At 39.9% G+C, this 17,959-nt stretch overlaps 2 protein-coding genes across 8 annotated transcripts in view; one reads left to right on the forward strand and one right to left on the reverse strand.

Annotated features, from left to right (window-relative positions):
• Positions 1-8,661, forward strand: part of GLIS1 (GLIS family zinc finger 1) — a 195,852-nt gene extending 187,191 nt beyond the window's left edge. For all 5 annotated transcript variants that reach the window (XM_071810224.1, XM_071810223.1, XM_065842421.2 and 2 more), the window contains 2 exons: positions 5,309-5,476; positions 8,014-8,661. In XM_071810224.1, coding sequence (XP_071666325.1) covers positions 5,309-5,476; positions 8,014-8,150 — 305 coding nt within the window. In that variant the 3' untranslated portion in view covers positions 8,151-8,661. The remainder of the gene's footprint in view (positions 1-5,308; positions 5,477-8,013) is intronic.
• Positions 1-17,959, reverse strand: part of DMRTB1 (DMRT like family B with proline rich C-terminal 1) — a 63,775-nt gene that overhangs the window by 10,229 nt on the left and 35,587 nt on the right. For all 3 annotated transcript variants that reach the window (XR_011739722.1, XR_011739723.1, XR_011739724.1), the window contains one exon: positions 2,880-2,973. The gene's annotated coding sequence lies outside the window, so the exon portion shown is untranslated. The remainder of the gene's footprint in view (positions 1-2,879; positions 2,974-17,959) is intronic.

Genomic DNA, 17,959 nt, shown 5'->3' on the forward strand with positions numbered 1-17,959 from the left:
CCTGAGACTCAGAGGACACACAGGAGGTGAACACAAACCCAGTGAGCAACTCACAGTTGCAATGGGGGTTCAGTATCCCCACAGTTCCCTCAGCCCTCTGTTCTCTAAGGTGTATTTTTACTCTTTGGTTGGACTGACTTAGTCTGAAAAGTGAAAGCGTACTACATTAAGTGATTTGTGCTGAAGGCAAAACTAACTTGACCTGATGCTCAACAGATTATTCAATTTAAAAAGATTAACTCTGTAAGGGAAAAGTGGCAGATTTATGATAGCATATAATGATATATGATTATGTTACTATAATGAGCTAAATAACTACAAACCACAAGAGGAAAGTTTAGCAGCTCATTACTATGGCAGAAACAAATGCATAGACAGAACAACTTTTGAACCACTTAAATAAATTGACTTTATTCCTTAAGAAAACCACATTTCCTTTTGAATGAATTGTTGCTTTCTAAGTGTTATGTCGTGTGGTTTTGAAAAAGCAATAATTTTCTACTTTAGCCAAATGTTGAAATAGTATTTTAAATTCATTATGGAAATGGTCATTCAGAAATCAATTTTGATTAGCAGCCCTTGAAATCAATTGATCTGTAACCTCTACTTAGCTGTACTTGCTTTACATCTTTTTTGCTTCTCAGTTCATTAATAGCACATTTTTATAATGGAATCTGTAGTAATTTGGGAGTTTTGAATTTTTGCCAAGAAAAGGAACACTATGTAAGTCTAGCTGTAGAACTCTATAGAAGCATAGAAACATTGTGGATATGACATTTTTAGAAGACAGCAAGCTTTGTCAAGCTGGTAACAGAAATATTGATAATTAAAGAATAAGCGGACATTATTTATATGTTTAAACCTAGTTGTAGTAAGATCAGATGGAAATTATTACATGGTGAAAGAATTTGGCAGGCAATGGAATCCTGTAGTTATTTATATGTGACATGATTTCTTGTCGAAATTTTATGGAATTTGAAAAGCTGAGATTTATTTGCACATACATGTGAATGACATGACATAACAAGATGGTATGTAATAGGCATATTCCAATTATTTGCTCATTACATCATTAATTTTAAAGTGGCTTGGAGTTTTCTAGGCTGTGCCTTAGAGAAACAGAGGCAGCCAGTGCACTGTGTGAAGTGGCTAACTGCAGCTTTTCTGTCACAAATTATGTCAAAGCAAAATTTTAGCTAAATGTTATGTTTGGAACTCAGTTTACTCCTTTATTAACTGTGATATTTCTACATCTACTGTACATAAAACATTTGGTGATCATTTAAACTGAGAGGATATTTAGTAAATTCTTCACTTGAAAATTAACGTCAGAAAATTTTTTATTTCAATCAAAACTGAAGGAAAACCTGCAATTCATGTGGAAAAAAAAAATATTGGTGTAACACTTGTTGCCATATTGGCGCTACACTTTTGCTTTCCTAGAAGGAACAGGGATGTTTGCACCAGACAAGCCTCCTGTTTACTTCATATTTTAACCTCTGAAGAGAGTCTATTTAAGAACTTGTAAAAAGTGTTCCATGTTTAGTTTATACTCTAAACAACCACATATGGTTGTTAATTGAACTATTAGTTATGGGATTTTAATCGTATCTTAATTCCTAATGCTTTCTGTGTAAAGCATTTCAAAAAATCTAAAGGAACCACAAGTAAATGGCATGAACTGAAAGCACCTTTATTTCATACCGCGCATTTTTAAAATGTATAAATGCAGGAAAACTCTGTCCTGTACTGCATATGAAAATCAAACTTTGTATTGCCTGCAGGCAACAAGTTTTATTTCCTGTGGTTGTGTAAAATGAATGAAACTTTATATGGTAAGAGCACCCATTGTTAGAACAGTCCTTGTGGCTGCTTTGACTCACATGGCCTTTGCATCTACAGTTTTCAGGAACACTTAGCATTTAAACAAGCTGCAATTTCCCTTTCAAATACTGTAAAAAATCGTGAGGCTCCGATCCTCTGGAATGACTGGCCTCTTGAGCCATGCCAGGCTTCTGAAGGCCATCAGCAAGAGCCAACCTACCTGGTACCAAAAGAAACTCTCCAGTTGTGCCTCTGAAGCAGTGGGTGGGAGTATGGAAAGTATATTAAAAAGCCATGTAAAAAATCTTAAGTGACACAGCAACTCCCTGGTCCTGCAGTCCTCCAAGCTGGAAGCATGCAACTGCAGTGAATCCAAGACTCATTTCAAATACACCTTTGAATACTGCAGGCACAATTCTTCCCGCCCAGATGGTGTTTCATGCTCAGTTTAAGTGCAGGGAATATCCATAGATTCTTCCTATGCATCCTAGAATGCCTTTTAAAGCCTCTGTCCCATTCTTATAGGGTCCCACTACCTCATTGTTTCTATGAAATTAATGAAAAAGGAAGTAAGCTTGCATTGTCCTGCTCAGGTCAGAAGGGTTAAAAGTCCCATTTTAGTGTCATGACTTGTTTTACATGACCAGTGTTCTTGCTGCAATCTTTCCCTTCCTCACTCCATCTTTTATCTTTAGTTTGCAACCTGCATTTATCACATCTGCAAGCACATTAGAACAAGAATGGTGTCTTTCTCTGTATTTTCTTTGTGAAGCATTCACAGAAATTTGGTCCTGGTGAATACAACAGTGCAATAACACTAGTATTTTTCCACATTGTGTTTCTTTGTTGGATAGTTCCAGTAAAACCTTTTGTGCTGCCTTTTCAAGTTATCACACAGTGAAACTGAGGGGCAGCTACTGCAACCCAAAGGAGAATTTGATTGCTTATGGCAGTTCTTTTGCAGACTTTTGACTTTGAGGCAGTTCTCTACCTCAGGTATTTTTTCCTGAGCAACTAGACAGTGTAACTTAAAACACTTCAGAAGAAAGCCTTACCCATAGGCCTTGAGAAAACCCTGGATCCAACTAGTTTCAATCCAGTTCTGTCATGGTTGGCTGTTCTCTGATTTTCTAAGCCACTGTTCCAGCCCTGTAGATCATAAAGATAATTAATTGATTTAACAAAGGCAAACCTGGGTGCATGACGACAGGGCAGCAATTACAGAGACAGAAAAAATACACATCATGCTTTCCCTAGAAGTGATGTCTATAGCAGACTTTCTGGAAAAAGTTCATTTTTTTCTCTAGCAATGCATATAAGTGCCCTCTGCAACCCAGTTATACCTCATCTGAAGAAAAGTGTCTCATTTTTTTTCACTGCTCATCCCAAAAGGATATATTTTTAGAAGGTTTACAGGAGTGTTTTATAAACAGAAAAGTCAGGATAATAATCAAAAGCCAGTCAATACAGCACTGTACCTAAAAACCACATCAAAAGATGGCTTTGCAACCTCTAGCAAGAGCTGTTTGGTTTTTTTTTTGAGCCAGACTTTCCAAGCAGTAAGGAAGGACATGCATAATTTAATACTTAGCTTTCCAAATTTCTGGGCATTCTACATAGCAGCACATATGAACAGCTTTGGTACAGTGTGCAGTGCTATTATCTGATATCGTCATCCATTAGTATTTCAACAGTCATGGATATCAATAATTTAGGTATTTTGTGGTGGAGGATCATAGGTTCTCAAGAAATGACTCATCTAATCCTTGCAGATTCTGCCAAAACACATACTAAACTGTGACACTTCAGAGCAGATTTTTCACCACTCAATGAGTTCATTGCATATCTACTAAAGAATTGCCTCAGCCTTATTTATTACCACCTTAGAAAAACATGGCCAGAAGGAACAGACAGACCCTGAGCTTTGCCTGATATTATCTACTTGGTCAAACTTTGGTAATAAAGGGAAAAGGTGGAAAAAGACAGATCTTAACAGGAAAAAGCTTATACCCTGCATGATATTTAACGGGAAAATTCCACCCTGTACAGTACCGGGTGCTCTGGCGATAGGCATGGGTGTTTAATTTCTGAACAAACCATCTGAATAGTTGCACAAGTTGCCCAGCAAGCCAAGTCTTCCACCAGTGAGTGGAGCTGTGCGGATGTCTCTCATCAGCTGAAGATGCGGTTGTGGCTGTGTTAGACTGAACTACCAGGGATTTTTGCAGTAGTTTCTTAGGAGCGGTTTCAGTCTGAGTACGTCCAAGGGAAGACAAACAACAATAAGAGGAAAATCCACATTCTACTAAACTTTAAGCCTGACTCAATTGACTTCAGCTGCATATAAGGGAAGGAGAATCATTTCAGAAGGGACTTTCAGAGAAGGTAGGAGAAGAGACAGTTAATATGAATATGTAAATAGTGTGTGATGAACCTGGAATCAGGAAGAAGTTATTGAGTCAGGAGGAAGGAAGACAATTAAATCAGGCAATGGTTGGTATAAATCTTGTGGCATGCTTTGAGGTCACCCTTATTGGAGCAAATAACATTTTCTTTTAAGGATGTTGGCACAAACTTGTAAGTTGTAAAATTCCTCAGCAATTCATTTATACTTTACTATTAAATATCTTCTTTTGTTGTATACAGCTTATTCATACCTTTTGTTGGCAAAAAAAAACAACTGCTGGTCCCCTGGTAGTATGATACTTTAAAAAAATAGCAGGACATAATAAATGTAGGGTATGTACGTGAGAGACAAAAGTGAACATGCCCCAAAAGTAGAATGACTGAGACAGTCAGAGACCATACATATTTACCTCGGCACTTCTCAGAAGCACGAATAGCTTCTACCTGGGCTAGAAGTCTTCACCTGACATCCATATGGAGTCAGTCCTGCACCTCTAGTTCAATTTTACTTGCAGACTATGGCCCCTGTGTTCAGTGAAAGGGGTTTCATTTGAAATAAGAGCAGTCTGAGAAAGGAGGGGTTTAAGGTACTCTTAGAGGTATTTCTAATAAATAATGCTGTCTCCAGCAGTGCATAATGCACACTAGATGGGAAAAGACTTAACTGAAAACAAAGCAGTGCTATTCATTTAAATAGTGCATTATTGTGTTTAAATTAAAAGTAATTCATTATAGACACATTCCCTTAGGAGCTTAGCATCCTGGACCTGATCCAGTGAGTACTTAGACTTAGCTTTGAACGCAAGTGGGCTGTTGACTGTGTTCAGCTGATCTATTGCTTGAAATCAAGCATATCCTTGAGATTTTTGCTTGATGGGGATCACAGTCCACAGCACCTTGTGGGACTGAGTCTGATGCAGCCTTTATATTATTACGCCTTACAGAATAGCATGATCATTTTTCCATAGTTAAAACGGAGGAACTAAAAACCCCCACAATAGTAATGAAATACTGTGACAGACATGGAGCTAATACCATTGCAGTAGTATTAAAATGTGTGTGCAATATCTGTTTTCAGGTTACCAAGGCAGCTTTCACTCAATACAGAACTGTTTCCACTACGGAGATTGCTACAGAACAATGGACCAATCTGTCACCAGTGATGTGCTCACAGGGGAATCCCATTGCTTTAATCCTCTGAGACAGAATGGCTATCACATACTCAGCACACCTCTAGCTTCAACAGGTAATTTATTCTGTCTATAAAGAATTATCCCTATCATATTTTTAGCAGGAGGAGAAAAGAACACACTTTATAGTCAATGATGTTATAACAAAAATGTTTGCATAAAAAACACAGTCACTGAAATTCACTGGCATCTAGAAGAATCCCAAAAGGAAAGAAAATTTGTTTTCTTTAATCCTCCTGTATTTGATGGACAAATTCTCTTACTATTCTACTGGATGTTGCAGGCAACACGCACCTTCAGAAGCGCTGATAAAAAAGACACTTCTCACATTTATTTTGTTGGCTATCCATTGCACATGTCTTCAGGTAGGCTCAGGCAGGCTTTTTTAAATCAGATCAAAGTTAAGATGATCATTAGCACAACTCTGAAGAAAATAGCAGCAGCAAGAACTTCCTGTCCATGTAAGAATTAAAGGATGGCTTTGTTTTGCAATGCTGACATTTACAAAATGGAAAGGCACTGCTTTGATAGGTTCAGCTAAAAATATTTGTTAGTTACACTTTGTTCAGAAGTTCCTTTGTGTTTGTGCTGTTGCACATTCATGGCAATTGTATTTTCGTGTTCAGTTACATATTTGCATAATGTAAAATTTGCAACAAGTTGTTATAGCTAGATTACTATAATACTTTAATATTTAAGTATTCATTTTGATGAAGCTTTTTTCCTACTTTTAAAACCACAATTAAGAATTGGCAGAATTACTGAAATCAAACAAAATGTGAGTATTGTCAGAGCCACAAAATACCAACATTTACTGCAATCTTCACTTACGTATCTCCAAGAAATTTTTCTTTATGTCTGAATTCAGGAGGGCATCTTGGTTAAGGATGATACTGAAAACAGATGGTTAAATGCTTTTTGAAATGGGGCCTAAGGCAGACTACAAAATCAAAGTTTACTTTCCTGTTTGTTTCATATTGAAAGAGACTCTGTTCAGAGAAAGCGTGCATGCATTTGTCTGTTGTTCCATGCTAGAAGGTGTATGCATCAGTAACGAACACATGAGAAAAGTTTAAGATGAAGTTTCAACTTCAACTTTGAATTCTTCTGTTTTATTCATAAGTTTGATGTTACTAAAACATAGTTTTTTCATGCTAACATCAAATTTCAAGTTCAGATTGACAGCCTGCAGTATTTAAAGGACAGACTAAATAAACTTTCCAAAAGAAATTGTAGGAGCAAAGAATAATACTATGGCAAGACACCAACTTCAACAACAGCTGATTTTTCTGTCTGGGGCTAAACTATTATGAAATGTTTCTGTGTAATATTTTTGTTTTTAGAGTGGTTATTGAGGTATGCAAATACTTAAAAGGCTGAAATATAAATATTTATGAAATATATAAATCTTATCTTTTTGTGCGTAAAAATAGAACCGTTCAGGTTTGCAAGATTCATCAAGGCTACGCATTAATTTTTTCAGGCTTTTATAGCGCCATTAATATTAAATGAGATCTCATCTCACAGGAATGCCAAATGTGACTGGCAAACAGCTGTTCCATGAATCACATTAACAGTCAATAAATTTTTATTTTCTGTTCAGGACTTTGGATAGTTTACTCTGTGTGGAATCTAATAATGATTTCTGGGGTGTATGCTTATCTTGGGTTTTGTCCATCTGTGGTTGTGTATCTACCCAGTATACAGGCTCATCAAATAGAAATTAGCATAACATAAACACTCGCAAAAGTTATCAAAATATTGGTCACTCCACTTGGACTGACACAGCACAGGGCAAATAAACAGGCCAAGTCCGTCTTCCAGAGACTTGGGATGTACGCTGCATGCCAGATTTCTGCAGACAGCAGAATTTGACCTGTAAACTAACAGTAAATTAATACGTCATAGGAAAATGCAGAAATGTAAATAAGTAGAGAATTTGGTCTTGAATAATAAAAACATACCTAATAGTAAAATACCTATAATTAAGTTCTAAGGAGTGAGCCGATGGTTCCTTCTGAAAGCAGGACTGGCCTCACAAGACTACAGGATCTGTCATTGCTGCTGGTGGTGCAGTGCTGCACAGCCTGCAGGCTTTTAGTTGAGCCTGGTCCAGCATCTGATTCAGCCACATCTAGACACTTGCTGCAGATCTAAAGATCTTAAGATCTTCTGGCTCTTCAGAACAGCTGGGAGACACATGGAACGTTTTTCCTAAGTGCCATTAAAAGGAAAAACACGTAAAACAAGGACTGCATCACTTAGTGCACACTCACTAGGATCCTTGCCCACTCATTGTTTTGACATCCTATTCAGATGAGTGTAAAGTCCCAAGAGAGTAATGCTCTGATACTTGCACTTCACTTGCAAATGCATAGCTTTCCACAGAAATGAATGGGAGCTTCATCTACTATGACACAAATGCCCATGGAGATTAGTTTGTGTATCTCCTGGGTAAGGCTTTGATGGTAAACACTATTGTCTTTTCATTAACACTGGGCTGTACTGTATAATCCCAGGCCTCAAACTATGCTTCCTTCCTTATATGTACTGTGGTACTAAATCATGTCCATACAACTTGTCCTGCTTTCAGGCTATGATGCAATCACTGAAGCACAGTGTGTATCTGAAGACATGGTCTCAAACGGAACCGATGACAATGGATTCTTCCAAAACGGCGCCTTTGATCACTGCTTGAATCACATTCCTTCCATCTATACAGACACCTAAGAGCAGTGCTGACCTTGTTTCCTTTATTATTCCTATAACTGTGTATGTAATAACCAAGGTGTTGTTCAAGTACTTTTATTTAGTCTGTATCCCTATATGTGCTCATTTAAATAAACACCTCACATTTACCAAACCATTTTATACATGAATAGTCTGTATAAGATAATATTGGAACCTGTTCCTTTGCTGTGGCACTTTGAAATTAATGCTTTACGGGAATGAGGAGCATTTCAAGCAGCTTGTTTTGTAAGTTCTCTCAGCAAAAATGTAAATGTAAGTTATATAATAAACTTGTAAAGAAGGGGCTTTTTTCCTGAGAAACATGTCTCAATTTGAGAATGTTGTTCCCTTTAATCAGTTTTCATTTAACTTGTTTGTCAATTCTTCTTTTTTTTTTTGTTAACTAAAAGGATTTTTTTAATCACAGACCTCATGTATATAAAGATCTTCATTTGCTCAGCTGGTTTTATATTTTCAGTTTTACAAAGAAAGCATTAAAAACTGGAAACAAGTGTCCTGTCATTTCTTAACATCATTGGTCTCCCTGATAAATCCTAGCATTATGTTCTTAAAATGCCTGAGAGTGATTTAAATAAAACAGTGACATTTCAGTAACTGTGAAATTAAAGCAGCCCAAGTGTACATGAAGAAAACCAAGGAGTGTGCAGACTTTCACTGAAAGGGCCAGAAGCCTTCTAGCGTGGGGTGGCATGGTGGGCTGGCTTCCTGGTGCTGCGTGCCCGCAGCTCTGCACCATCTCCCAGCCTTCTTGCTGCCCTTGCCATTGTGGGTACATCAGCACATGCAGCTGTCCCAGCAGCATAGGGAAAAATTAAATGCAGCTGTGGTTGGCTTTTTGCATCCAAAAGTAAATGCACGGCCTCATCCCATGTGAGATCCGTGGCACATTCACACTGCACAAACACTGAATATAGGGCAGGTCAACTCACAAGAGCTGGCAGCCACTGTGAACTCTGCACTTCAGGCACAGGCTTGAGAGAAGAGCAGGATGCCTTCAGAGGACTTTCCCCCATCCAAAGCACTTTTAATCAGTGGCTTCTAGAGGTCACCTGCAGTAGTTTGGATCCCTGTCACTGTGGTCCTGGCCCCACTGGGCTGTATTTCCCAGCCCAGTGACTCCTAGGGAGAAGCAGGCATCCTACAAGAGGACAGACATTCCCAACATGTGCCAGGACATACACATTAAGACGTGAGCTCCTGAAAATGTCCCATGGTGGTTTGAGAGAACAATAAGGAAAAACTGAAAAAAAAAAAAAAAAAAACCAAAAATTAATTGTTCTCATTTACAAACCATTGCTAGTTGGGCTTAATAAGACACCCTAGGAGCAATGTATGGTTATCTGAACAGCTTTATCTGTCTATTACACAAACCCCAAACTCAGGAAATGCTGCTGCATGCAGAACCTGCTGTCCTGCAGGTCTGGGTGCAGCCTCGCGAAGGAAAATGCCTTGGCAGTTTGGGTTAAATGAAGATGTGCCACATCCCTGGAGAGACACAGCATCAACTTTGCTCTTGTACAGTAAATGGAAACAAATGAAAATGAATGTCCTAGCTGACCTTGGCAGTGTCCAGCTGTGACTGGCTGGGCCTCCTGCACCTGATTCCAGAGGGCTTGAGCTTGGCCACAGGGCAGAGCTCTGGTGAAAAGGCTGAAGGACATTTTTACAGCAGGTCCCAGAGTGACCAAGCCTACGCCAGTGACAAGCCCTTCCCACAAGCTAGTTCCCACGTGACTGCATCTGCAGCAGCAGAGGTGCCATGCCAGGCACATGGCAGCCTGAGGAATACTGTCCTGTGCCCACTCGAGCCAGGGCAGCACACCCAAACTGCTGCTTGTGCCTGAGAAGTTTTTCACCACCAGGCAAATCTTCACTAAAGGATGTCCAGACTGAGCACCAACTCATGTCTGGCAAATACCCCTTCATTTAGAGCTCAAATTTACCCAAGCTACCATGGGACACCACTGAAAACTTCACACTGGGTTAAAACCTCTGAGTGACTCAGGACAGTATTTTCTTTTTTTCCTCTCTTCTACCTGTTACCAAGAGCTGCTGGGCAGCAGTGTGCCAATGCAGTCCTGCCAAGGCCCTTCCCTTGTGCCAGGCATGCCAGTGCCAAGCCCCATCTATTAACTTCTCAGGCCTCTAATCCAGTTAGCTGCTACCCAGAGAACAGCCCAAAACAAGAAGCTGCTGGAAGATTTCTTGTCTCCCCCATCCCTAAAGGACTGACAGAAAAATGTCAAGCACCTGGCTTTAGCAAAATAGCAAGTTCCACAGGAAAAAAAATAAAAGCTAAATTCAGTGTCATGTTAAGAAAATACCAAATTTTGCAGCTGCATATTTAGAATACAAAGAGCAGGCACCAAGCTGAAAGGGGTGATTCTTCGGCAGCATTTGCAGAAGTGGCATTACTGGGTCCACAGGACTGCGGCTCCCCTTATGGTCACAAAGTTATACAGCTACAATGGATATATCTATATCTATCTATATAAATATATATATATTTTTTTAAGCACAATTTGGTGGCAACGTGTGAACCCTGCAGTCAAAGTACTGGGGAAAACACAGTAGCAGCATAAACTTGGAGGTCTCCAGTCCCTCAACCGCTCTGTGTATTTATGCGTCCTTTGCAGCCCTACTAGCAGATGCTGGCTATAACTCCGGACAGTTTCCAGCTTTGGCAAACTTGTAGGGAATCAGAAGGGTACAGTGAGGGTGTTCTAAGCTTGCAGACAATCCTTGAATGGTAGCTCTCAAGGGACCAAGGCCACACTGTGACAGCAGCACATTTAGCATCCCTCCAAGGCTGACCTGGGCTAACCACAAAAACCTACACGGATACATTTTACTTGTTTCTCCAGGGCCTGGCTGTACCTTGTTAGCGTACATGAAGGCTCTTCTGTATTCAATTTAACTTTCTGTCCTCAAGAAATTTGAATGAAACTTAGACATTCAGGAAGTTTTAGAGTTAGTCACTACAGAACAAGGTGCATGGGGTTATATGACCCCCCTCTTTTATAAACTGTTCCTCAAGATCTCTAGCTCTCAAGGACGCCCAGTCCCAGCTGCAAACCCATTAATTGTGGCTGCCCTGCCTGGCCCAAGCAGTGGCAGCACTGACTCATCATTCCTCTCCTAGAATTAAAATGCATAGACACTCCAAATTGTGAGTTAAGCCTACGCACGTGGCTTTGCCTCTGATCACTGCCACTTTTGGCTTTCTGTCCTGTTACTTATCTACTCTGATGCATCAGCATTTGGGTTTTTTTTTGGTCTCAGACCTAAGTGGCCAGAACTCTTTCCTAGAACATTAAACAAGGAAGCAGGTAGCTTAACAAACCCAAAGCAGTTAAAACTCTAGAACTTTTGAAGGAGGACTTAGGAAAAAAAACACACCCAAAGCTCAACAAAGCTGTATTGGCTGAGACAAAAATAATTCCTGTGCTTCAATTAGTTGGAAACATTAAAAGGAAATTGTGCCTTAAATACATTATTAATCTCATTTCCTAAAAATTAAAGAAATCCTTCTAAAAATGACATTTTTTTAGTTAGAAATACAAACCAACCAAACCTAAACATATTTGATCAATTACAAAAATATTTATGTCACAATAACCAGGCTGTTCAAAACCACACAATGATTCACAAAGGTCTGGGAAACTTAAAGCATAGCAGCTGGAGTGATGATTTAATTCCAGAATCTGTGTGAATCAAGTTTTCTGTAAATTAAAAGGATAGATTCAGAGAAATGCAAAGGCACCGGTTTGAGTCTGTACAGTTTAGAAAGTTATCCATAATAAAACCACTAAAATACACAACAACACAAGTTAACAGTTACTTGTGTGCTTGTGTACTTCATAATTTCACTTTATTACATGTAAGTAGGGAAGTATCTCATGTAAGCTTTTCCTAAAGACACAAAGAAACCTTTCAATGGAATTTATTGCTTGGCAAGTTTCTCGTTGTGGTGCTGTAAAAACCCCACCAACTAATACATATAATAACTGGAGTAAGGCTTTATAATAGTAGAAAATTATTACCCTGTGGAATTAAAATGGAACTGCTGATTCCAGTTGACTGTCAGATACTTTTTCAAACTAGGCCAGAATTCAAATAATAAATTACAACACCACTTTATAAATAGCTACAAATCATTTCCCCAGTGAATGAAAAACCTCATTTACCCCTGTATATGCACTCTGTGTGTATGCAGGACAGTTTAGGAATGGCTGAAATAAGATGACCTTCAGTGGCTGATCAAGCTGAGAGAGAGAAAATTAATTTCAGGTTGACACTGAAGCAGCTATAGCACTTCTTTGTGCTTTCCACCAGCTGGGATGGAGGCCAAACATTCAGCAGGACCTCTAAATTATTAATATAATTAAGATCAAGCTTTTCATTGTATAGAAAACCAAAATGCTTGTTCTGTTCCCATTTACTAGCTGCAGTACTTCACAAGCTATAGAAGTAATAATCCTTTCAATGCTACAGAGGTGCCTTTGCAAGTGAGCACACTTACAGCATATCGTGACAAAATAACACTATTTGAATGCCACAATTCTCATGTGGCAACATGACACAGGTATCTGCAAGCCCAATGCCACAGCTCTGCAGTAGGAATGGCTGCAGCCTGTGGCAGGTATCAGATATGTTCCCACAGAGATAATACAGTCCGTGAGTACATCTGCCCAGAGAAGCTGTGGATGCCCCATCCCTGGCAGTGAGCAACCTGGTCTAGTGGAAGGTGTCCCTGCCCATGGCAGGGGGTTGGAACTAGATGATCTTTAATTTCCCTTCTAAGCCAAACCATTCTATGATTCTATGATTTTCAGATAATATTTTCTAGTTATGTACACACCAAACAGCAGGAACAGCTGCTGCTTGTGGAAAGGGTTTCCCGCTTCTGAGATTGTCCTCTCAACAGGATACATTTTTATAAATGGTCCAAGTCCAAAAAAACAAATTCCAAGGCACATTAAGAGCACCGATTTGATACTGCAATAGATGTCAGTTACGCAAGCAGAGCAACAAAAAAATCCCAGTTCTTAAAACAACCAAGTATGTGAAAATAAACACTGACTGTAAATTGAATTTAAATTGCATAAGAGTAAAAGTTTTCAATGTTTTTTGTTATGATCTTACTAAAAACTACATGAGTTTAGTTCAGTTCTCCAGCAACGTATTTGTATTAAATTAGAAAATCAGCGCAACAGAAGATGAAAAAACAGCCAGCCTGTATCATTCAATTCACTAACAGCAAAAAGTCATTGGAATATTTCCTTCTGAGATAAGCCCTTTTGAAATCTGCAGAGTTACACTAAAAGCTCCTCTCTACTTAAATTTCAAAGCTAATTGTGAACTCCCTTAAGTGATTTGGAAGTCCATGGGCCAGAATCAGCAGAAAAAAGAGCTGTAGATGTCTAGATTGTCAAAGCCTTGCAAGGCTGCATATCTTGACTCCATGACCTGTCAGCCGCTATAGCTCCAAAACCAGTCGAACCATGGCAGACTTTTTTCTTTAAAGCATCAAAACCATAGAAAGTCCCAATGTAGCTAAAGCCCTTAACAAGACTGAGCTTTCTACCTGATTATTACTGAGATGAGAAGAACTTGTCCATTCCTTTAGCAAAAAGATTTTTGTAGTGGTGGTGAAGCTAGAAAAAAAATCAAATAATTCTATGCTGACACAGATTTCCTAGTCAAAGTCAGTAAATCTCATTCAAGATCAAGTGACTTAACTTTCAAAGTATATTTCTGGCCCTATGATATATCAGAGTTCTCTTCAATTAGTCAAGGACAGCAAAAAAAAGCATTATGTTAATTTTCAAAACTTTTGTAAGTTTTGGTCTGCTTGATTTGAAAGGGTTTTCTCCCTTCCTCCTGATAGAGGCCATATCTCTGAACCCACATGGTGTGCCTGGGGGGCAAGCAGTGGACTGGCATGTGCTGTTGGACACAGGGACCTGGCAGGACACTGGCCAGGGACTGGGCTAGGAAGGGAGTGCATTCAGCTGGTTTATTGGAGAGTTAGACACACCTTTCCGCCTTTTCAGGTTTCCTTTGTTTCATAAGAACAGCATAACACCACCCATCTTCAGAGCAGTGGCAAACAAGAGAGCCTCCGAGCAGCTATTCCCCTCCCAGCACCCAAGTTGAGTATGTAGTTCAGACATCAGATTCAGGATTTTCCCCATAAATATGTAAGGGGTGGCTACATTTCACCCTCCTCCAGGCCCCCATGAGTTGTCAAACCAGCACCCTGGCTCCCTCTCGGGTGCTAGGAAGGAAAGATGCCTCCAAAGGAGTGGTCAGCCTGTCCCAGGAACACATTGAGGAGCCACAATCTCCACTGACACACATTGGCATTCAGACAACATAAATCCCTCCCAGCATGTCTCCTGTAACAATGTGCCAGTATCCTATATCCCACATTAAGCAGCCAGTGCTCCTTTCTGAAACAGAACGTGACCCCACACAGCAATCTGCACCACCTCTCTGAGCAAAACTGGGGACCATCGGTACTGAAAGAAATACCTCTGAATCAGAGTTTGCTCTGAATATTACCCAAAGCAACATTGCTGAATTGCAACAGGTTGAGGAACAGATTTTTAAGGGTATCTGAATACCTAAATATTAAAAAAGGGCACTAAGTGGGATTTTTCAGAACTGCCTTAATTGCTTTAATTTAATCTCCAGGATTTTATTTCCTTCTGACAATCCTCTTCGGTACCTATTTGCATCTTTAGGCACATCCTGCAAACATGGGCTATATTGCATAATGAGTTTTCTTTCCTATCTCTTTGGGTTGAGAACCCCACATATACCTAAGAAATCATCTGTGGACCTGAAATCTGTTAGGATTATAAATATTGGCTGAGCTGAGGACAGGCAATGGAAACTGCCATGAAGACCATGTACAGAAAACAGTGATTCCAATCACACAAGATACGTGATATACTTGACAGGAAGGCAAAACTAAACAAACGCAGGTTTACATTTTACTGTTTAAAGAGTAAGATATTCAACTTGAGTTCCATTAACACCTGTCAGGACTTTCATACATACTCAAATCCACATTTCTAATTTTACTGCTAAATAATCCCAAAGTTGGCAGTTAGAAGGTAAAGCAAAATACCCAAGCTAAACATCTGAAGCAAATTGTTGCTCTCTGGAAGAGCCCTTCTGCTGTGTAAATGAAGGTCGTATGTATAAATGATTAGAAGCTTAAGGAAATATGTCTTCTGCTTTTCTAAATTGGTAACACACACATATTGCATTCATATTCCCACATCAATTATTGGACATGTTTCCCGCTGTAAGAAAAACGATTTTTTTTTTTAAATAATCCCTTGGAATAATATTCTTACACTAGCACAATTAACTCTTGCCATGCAGCGGGAAAAGAGGTTGATTTCACAAATTACGTCTCAGAAAAGCAGTGCATCAGTCCTTGGAGATGCCACCACCTTGGTGCACCCTGGTTTGGAGGGACAGTCAACAAGACACAAGAGTCTTCCTTTCCCTGCTGAAGAAGTGCCAGAGTGAGGCACGAGGTTGGGGGGAGCAACCCAAATATGTTGGCTTTGGTGTTACAGCTATGCCAGCTGCATTGATGGCAAACCTGGGCACTCTATTTATCAGCAGCAAAATAAACCAAACAAATGCTGCAGAAGACTCCCTAAACACTTGCTCTGTCTCCGTAAGTGGCAACTCAGACTTGGCGGCAGGTGCGGGGCAAGGCTTCTCCCCAGTGTTGAGGACCCCCAAGTGCCCAGGCTGTTGTAACAAGACAGTGGGTGCAGGACAGACTGCCCAGACCCTGCCACAGAACTCACTGCTGAAATCAGGAGATGGTCAGAGCAGTTGCTGGCAGTGGCCATCACCCCTTTGTTTGCTGCTAAATCACACTTAATGTTGGGGCTCATAAAAATACTTCTGAAATGCATTTTTCCCCTTCAAAGTGCACCAGATCTCACTAAGTAGCAAGTATTTTCCATAAATGTTCTCAGGTTAAAATACACCTGAAGCCATCTATATGGTCTTCATACATATGACTATCATACATGTATCCCATTATATCCTGATCACCCAGTGCATGGCTGGACACCCCTGTTTCAAAGGGAGATAGTCTTGGCACAGACATGAGAGAACCCAGCTCTGGGGCTCCATGCAAGATGATGGGAGAAATTTTAGCAATTCATCACAGCTGATGTTGAGCACAGCAAGCACAAAAATGCAAACAGTATTTATCACTTTCGACAGATTCCTTTATTTCTGCTTTTTATTAGCTGACATAAAGTTAGGCTCTTTTTGTCAGAGACAAAAGTCATTAAAAAGAGGGGGAGAAAGAAAGGAAAATTATTTCTACTGAAAATTATTTGCACATCGAAACTCTGCAACAGATCACAGCTATGTATTATACAAATGATAGTGCCAATTTCAAATTTGGTAAGACTAACCACAAATGTCATGTTTTCTTGTCCCAGTGGATGGAGGTGTGTGCAGACTTACAGGAAAAGCTACTGGAAATAGCTTGCCCATTGAACACCACTTTCCCTGCACATTTCCATTTGATAATCCTGGACTTTTCTGATATTTCTCTTCTCTCACAAGAGGGAGCTCCAGCTCTGACATAAGGGGATGAAGATATCCTGCCCAGACACTGATGCTCTGCTGCCTCTGAAAATGCCCAACTCTTGCCCAAGGTCAGGTTTATAGGGCTCCTTTTGCAATTAAAAACTCATCACCAAGAGCTTGAACCTCAACGTGAATCTCAATGATCAAAGAGTTGCCATTGTCATAAGCTTTTCCAGAAGTTTTCCAAGCAAATTTGATGTTTGTGAACAGTGCCAGAAATAGTAGTGATTGTTAAATCATTTTTTTCCTAAAAGTCCAATGAGCGATATGGCTGAGCAATGAAATCTGGTCAGTCAGAAGTAATAAAATGGCCAAGGAATTAGACAACAAAACCACCAATCATCCTTACGATGTCCATTATTGGTATTTTTTCTGATGTGAAGACCTCCCAGCAAACCCCAGCTAAAGTAATGTTTTGCAGAGAGTGTTTAAACTCTTCTCTATCAAGGTCCACTCCTACCTCTTGCTCAGGCTCACTGACACCTCTGTGGCTGGGCAGGGGAACAAGCACATGAGCACAGGCACCAGTGGCCATGGCCACTGCTTTCCATCAGGCTGGGTGAGGGAAGAGGGAAAAACACCTGCCCATGGGTCAGGTTAAATTGCGGATGCAACCTCCCTAACACAGGACAGTTGCAAGTCTGCCTGCACTTGGACTGACAGCCATGGATGGAGCTTTAAAAAAAAAACAACACCCAGTTGCAAAGCAAAGTTGTGAGCAGTTACCATGGGTTTCAGTAGGGGATATTTGGTAGCTACAGTATTTTTGACCCTTCTGTGCATGGAAGGTTGTTCCACACCTTTGCTACCTTGGTGCTTAGCAATGGTCTGCTACCACCAACCTATGTATGCATATATATTAGCCAATGGGCACAGTTTTACACTGTATACTGTTGCTTTTCCTCCTCACTTCTCTTAGTGTACACTGCAAAACCAGCCAATTTTTCCTACATGACTTTTCAGTCTGAACTGGTGCCACCAGAGGATCATGTTAGCACCCCTTGGATTTCTGTGCTGATCTCATTATTAGCAATATTAGAGAAAAAAGTCCCTTCATAAGGGGGATTCCTATTAGTAACACCTATCCCACTCAGCTCTTCTTGTTCCGTCACAACCCTGATGGCCCCCACACAGCCACTGCACAGTTT

The sequence above is a fragment of the Patagioenas fasciata genome, chromosome 6 (genome assembly GCF_037038585.1).
Source record: "Patagioenas fasciata isolate bPatFas1 chromosome 6, bPatFas1.hap1, whole genome shotgun sequence".
Lineage (NCBI taxonomy): Eukaryota > Metazoa > Chordata > Aves > Columbiformes > Columbidae > Patagioenas > Patagioenas fasciata.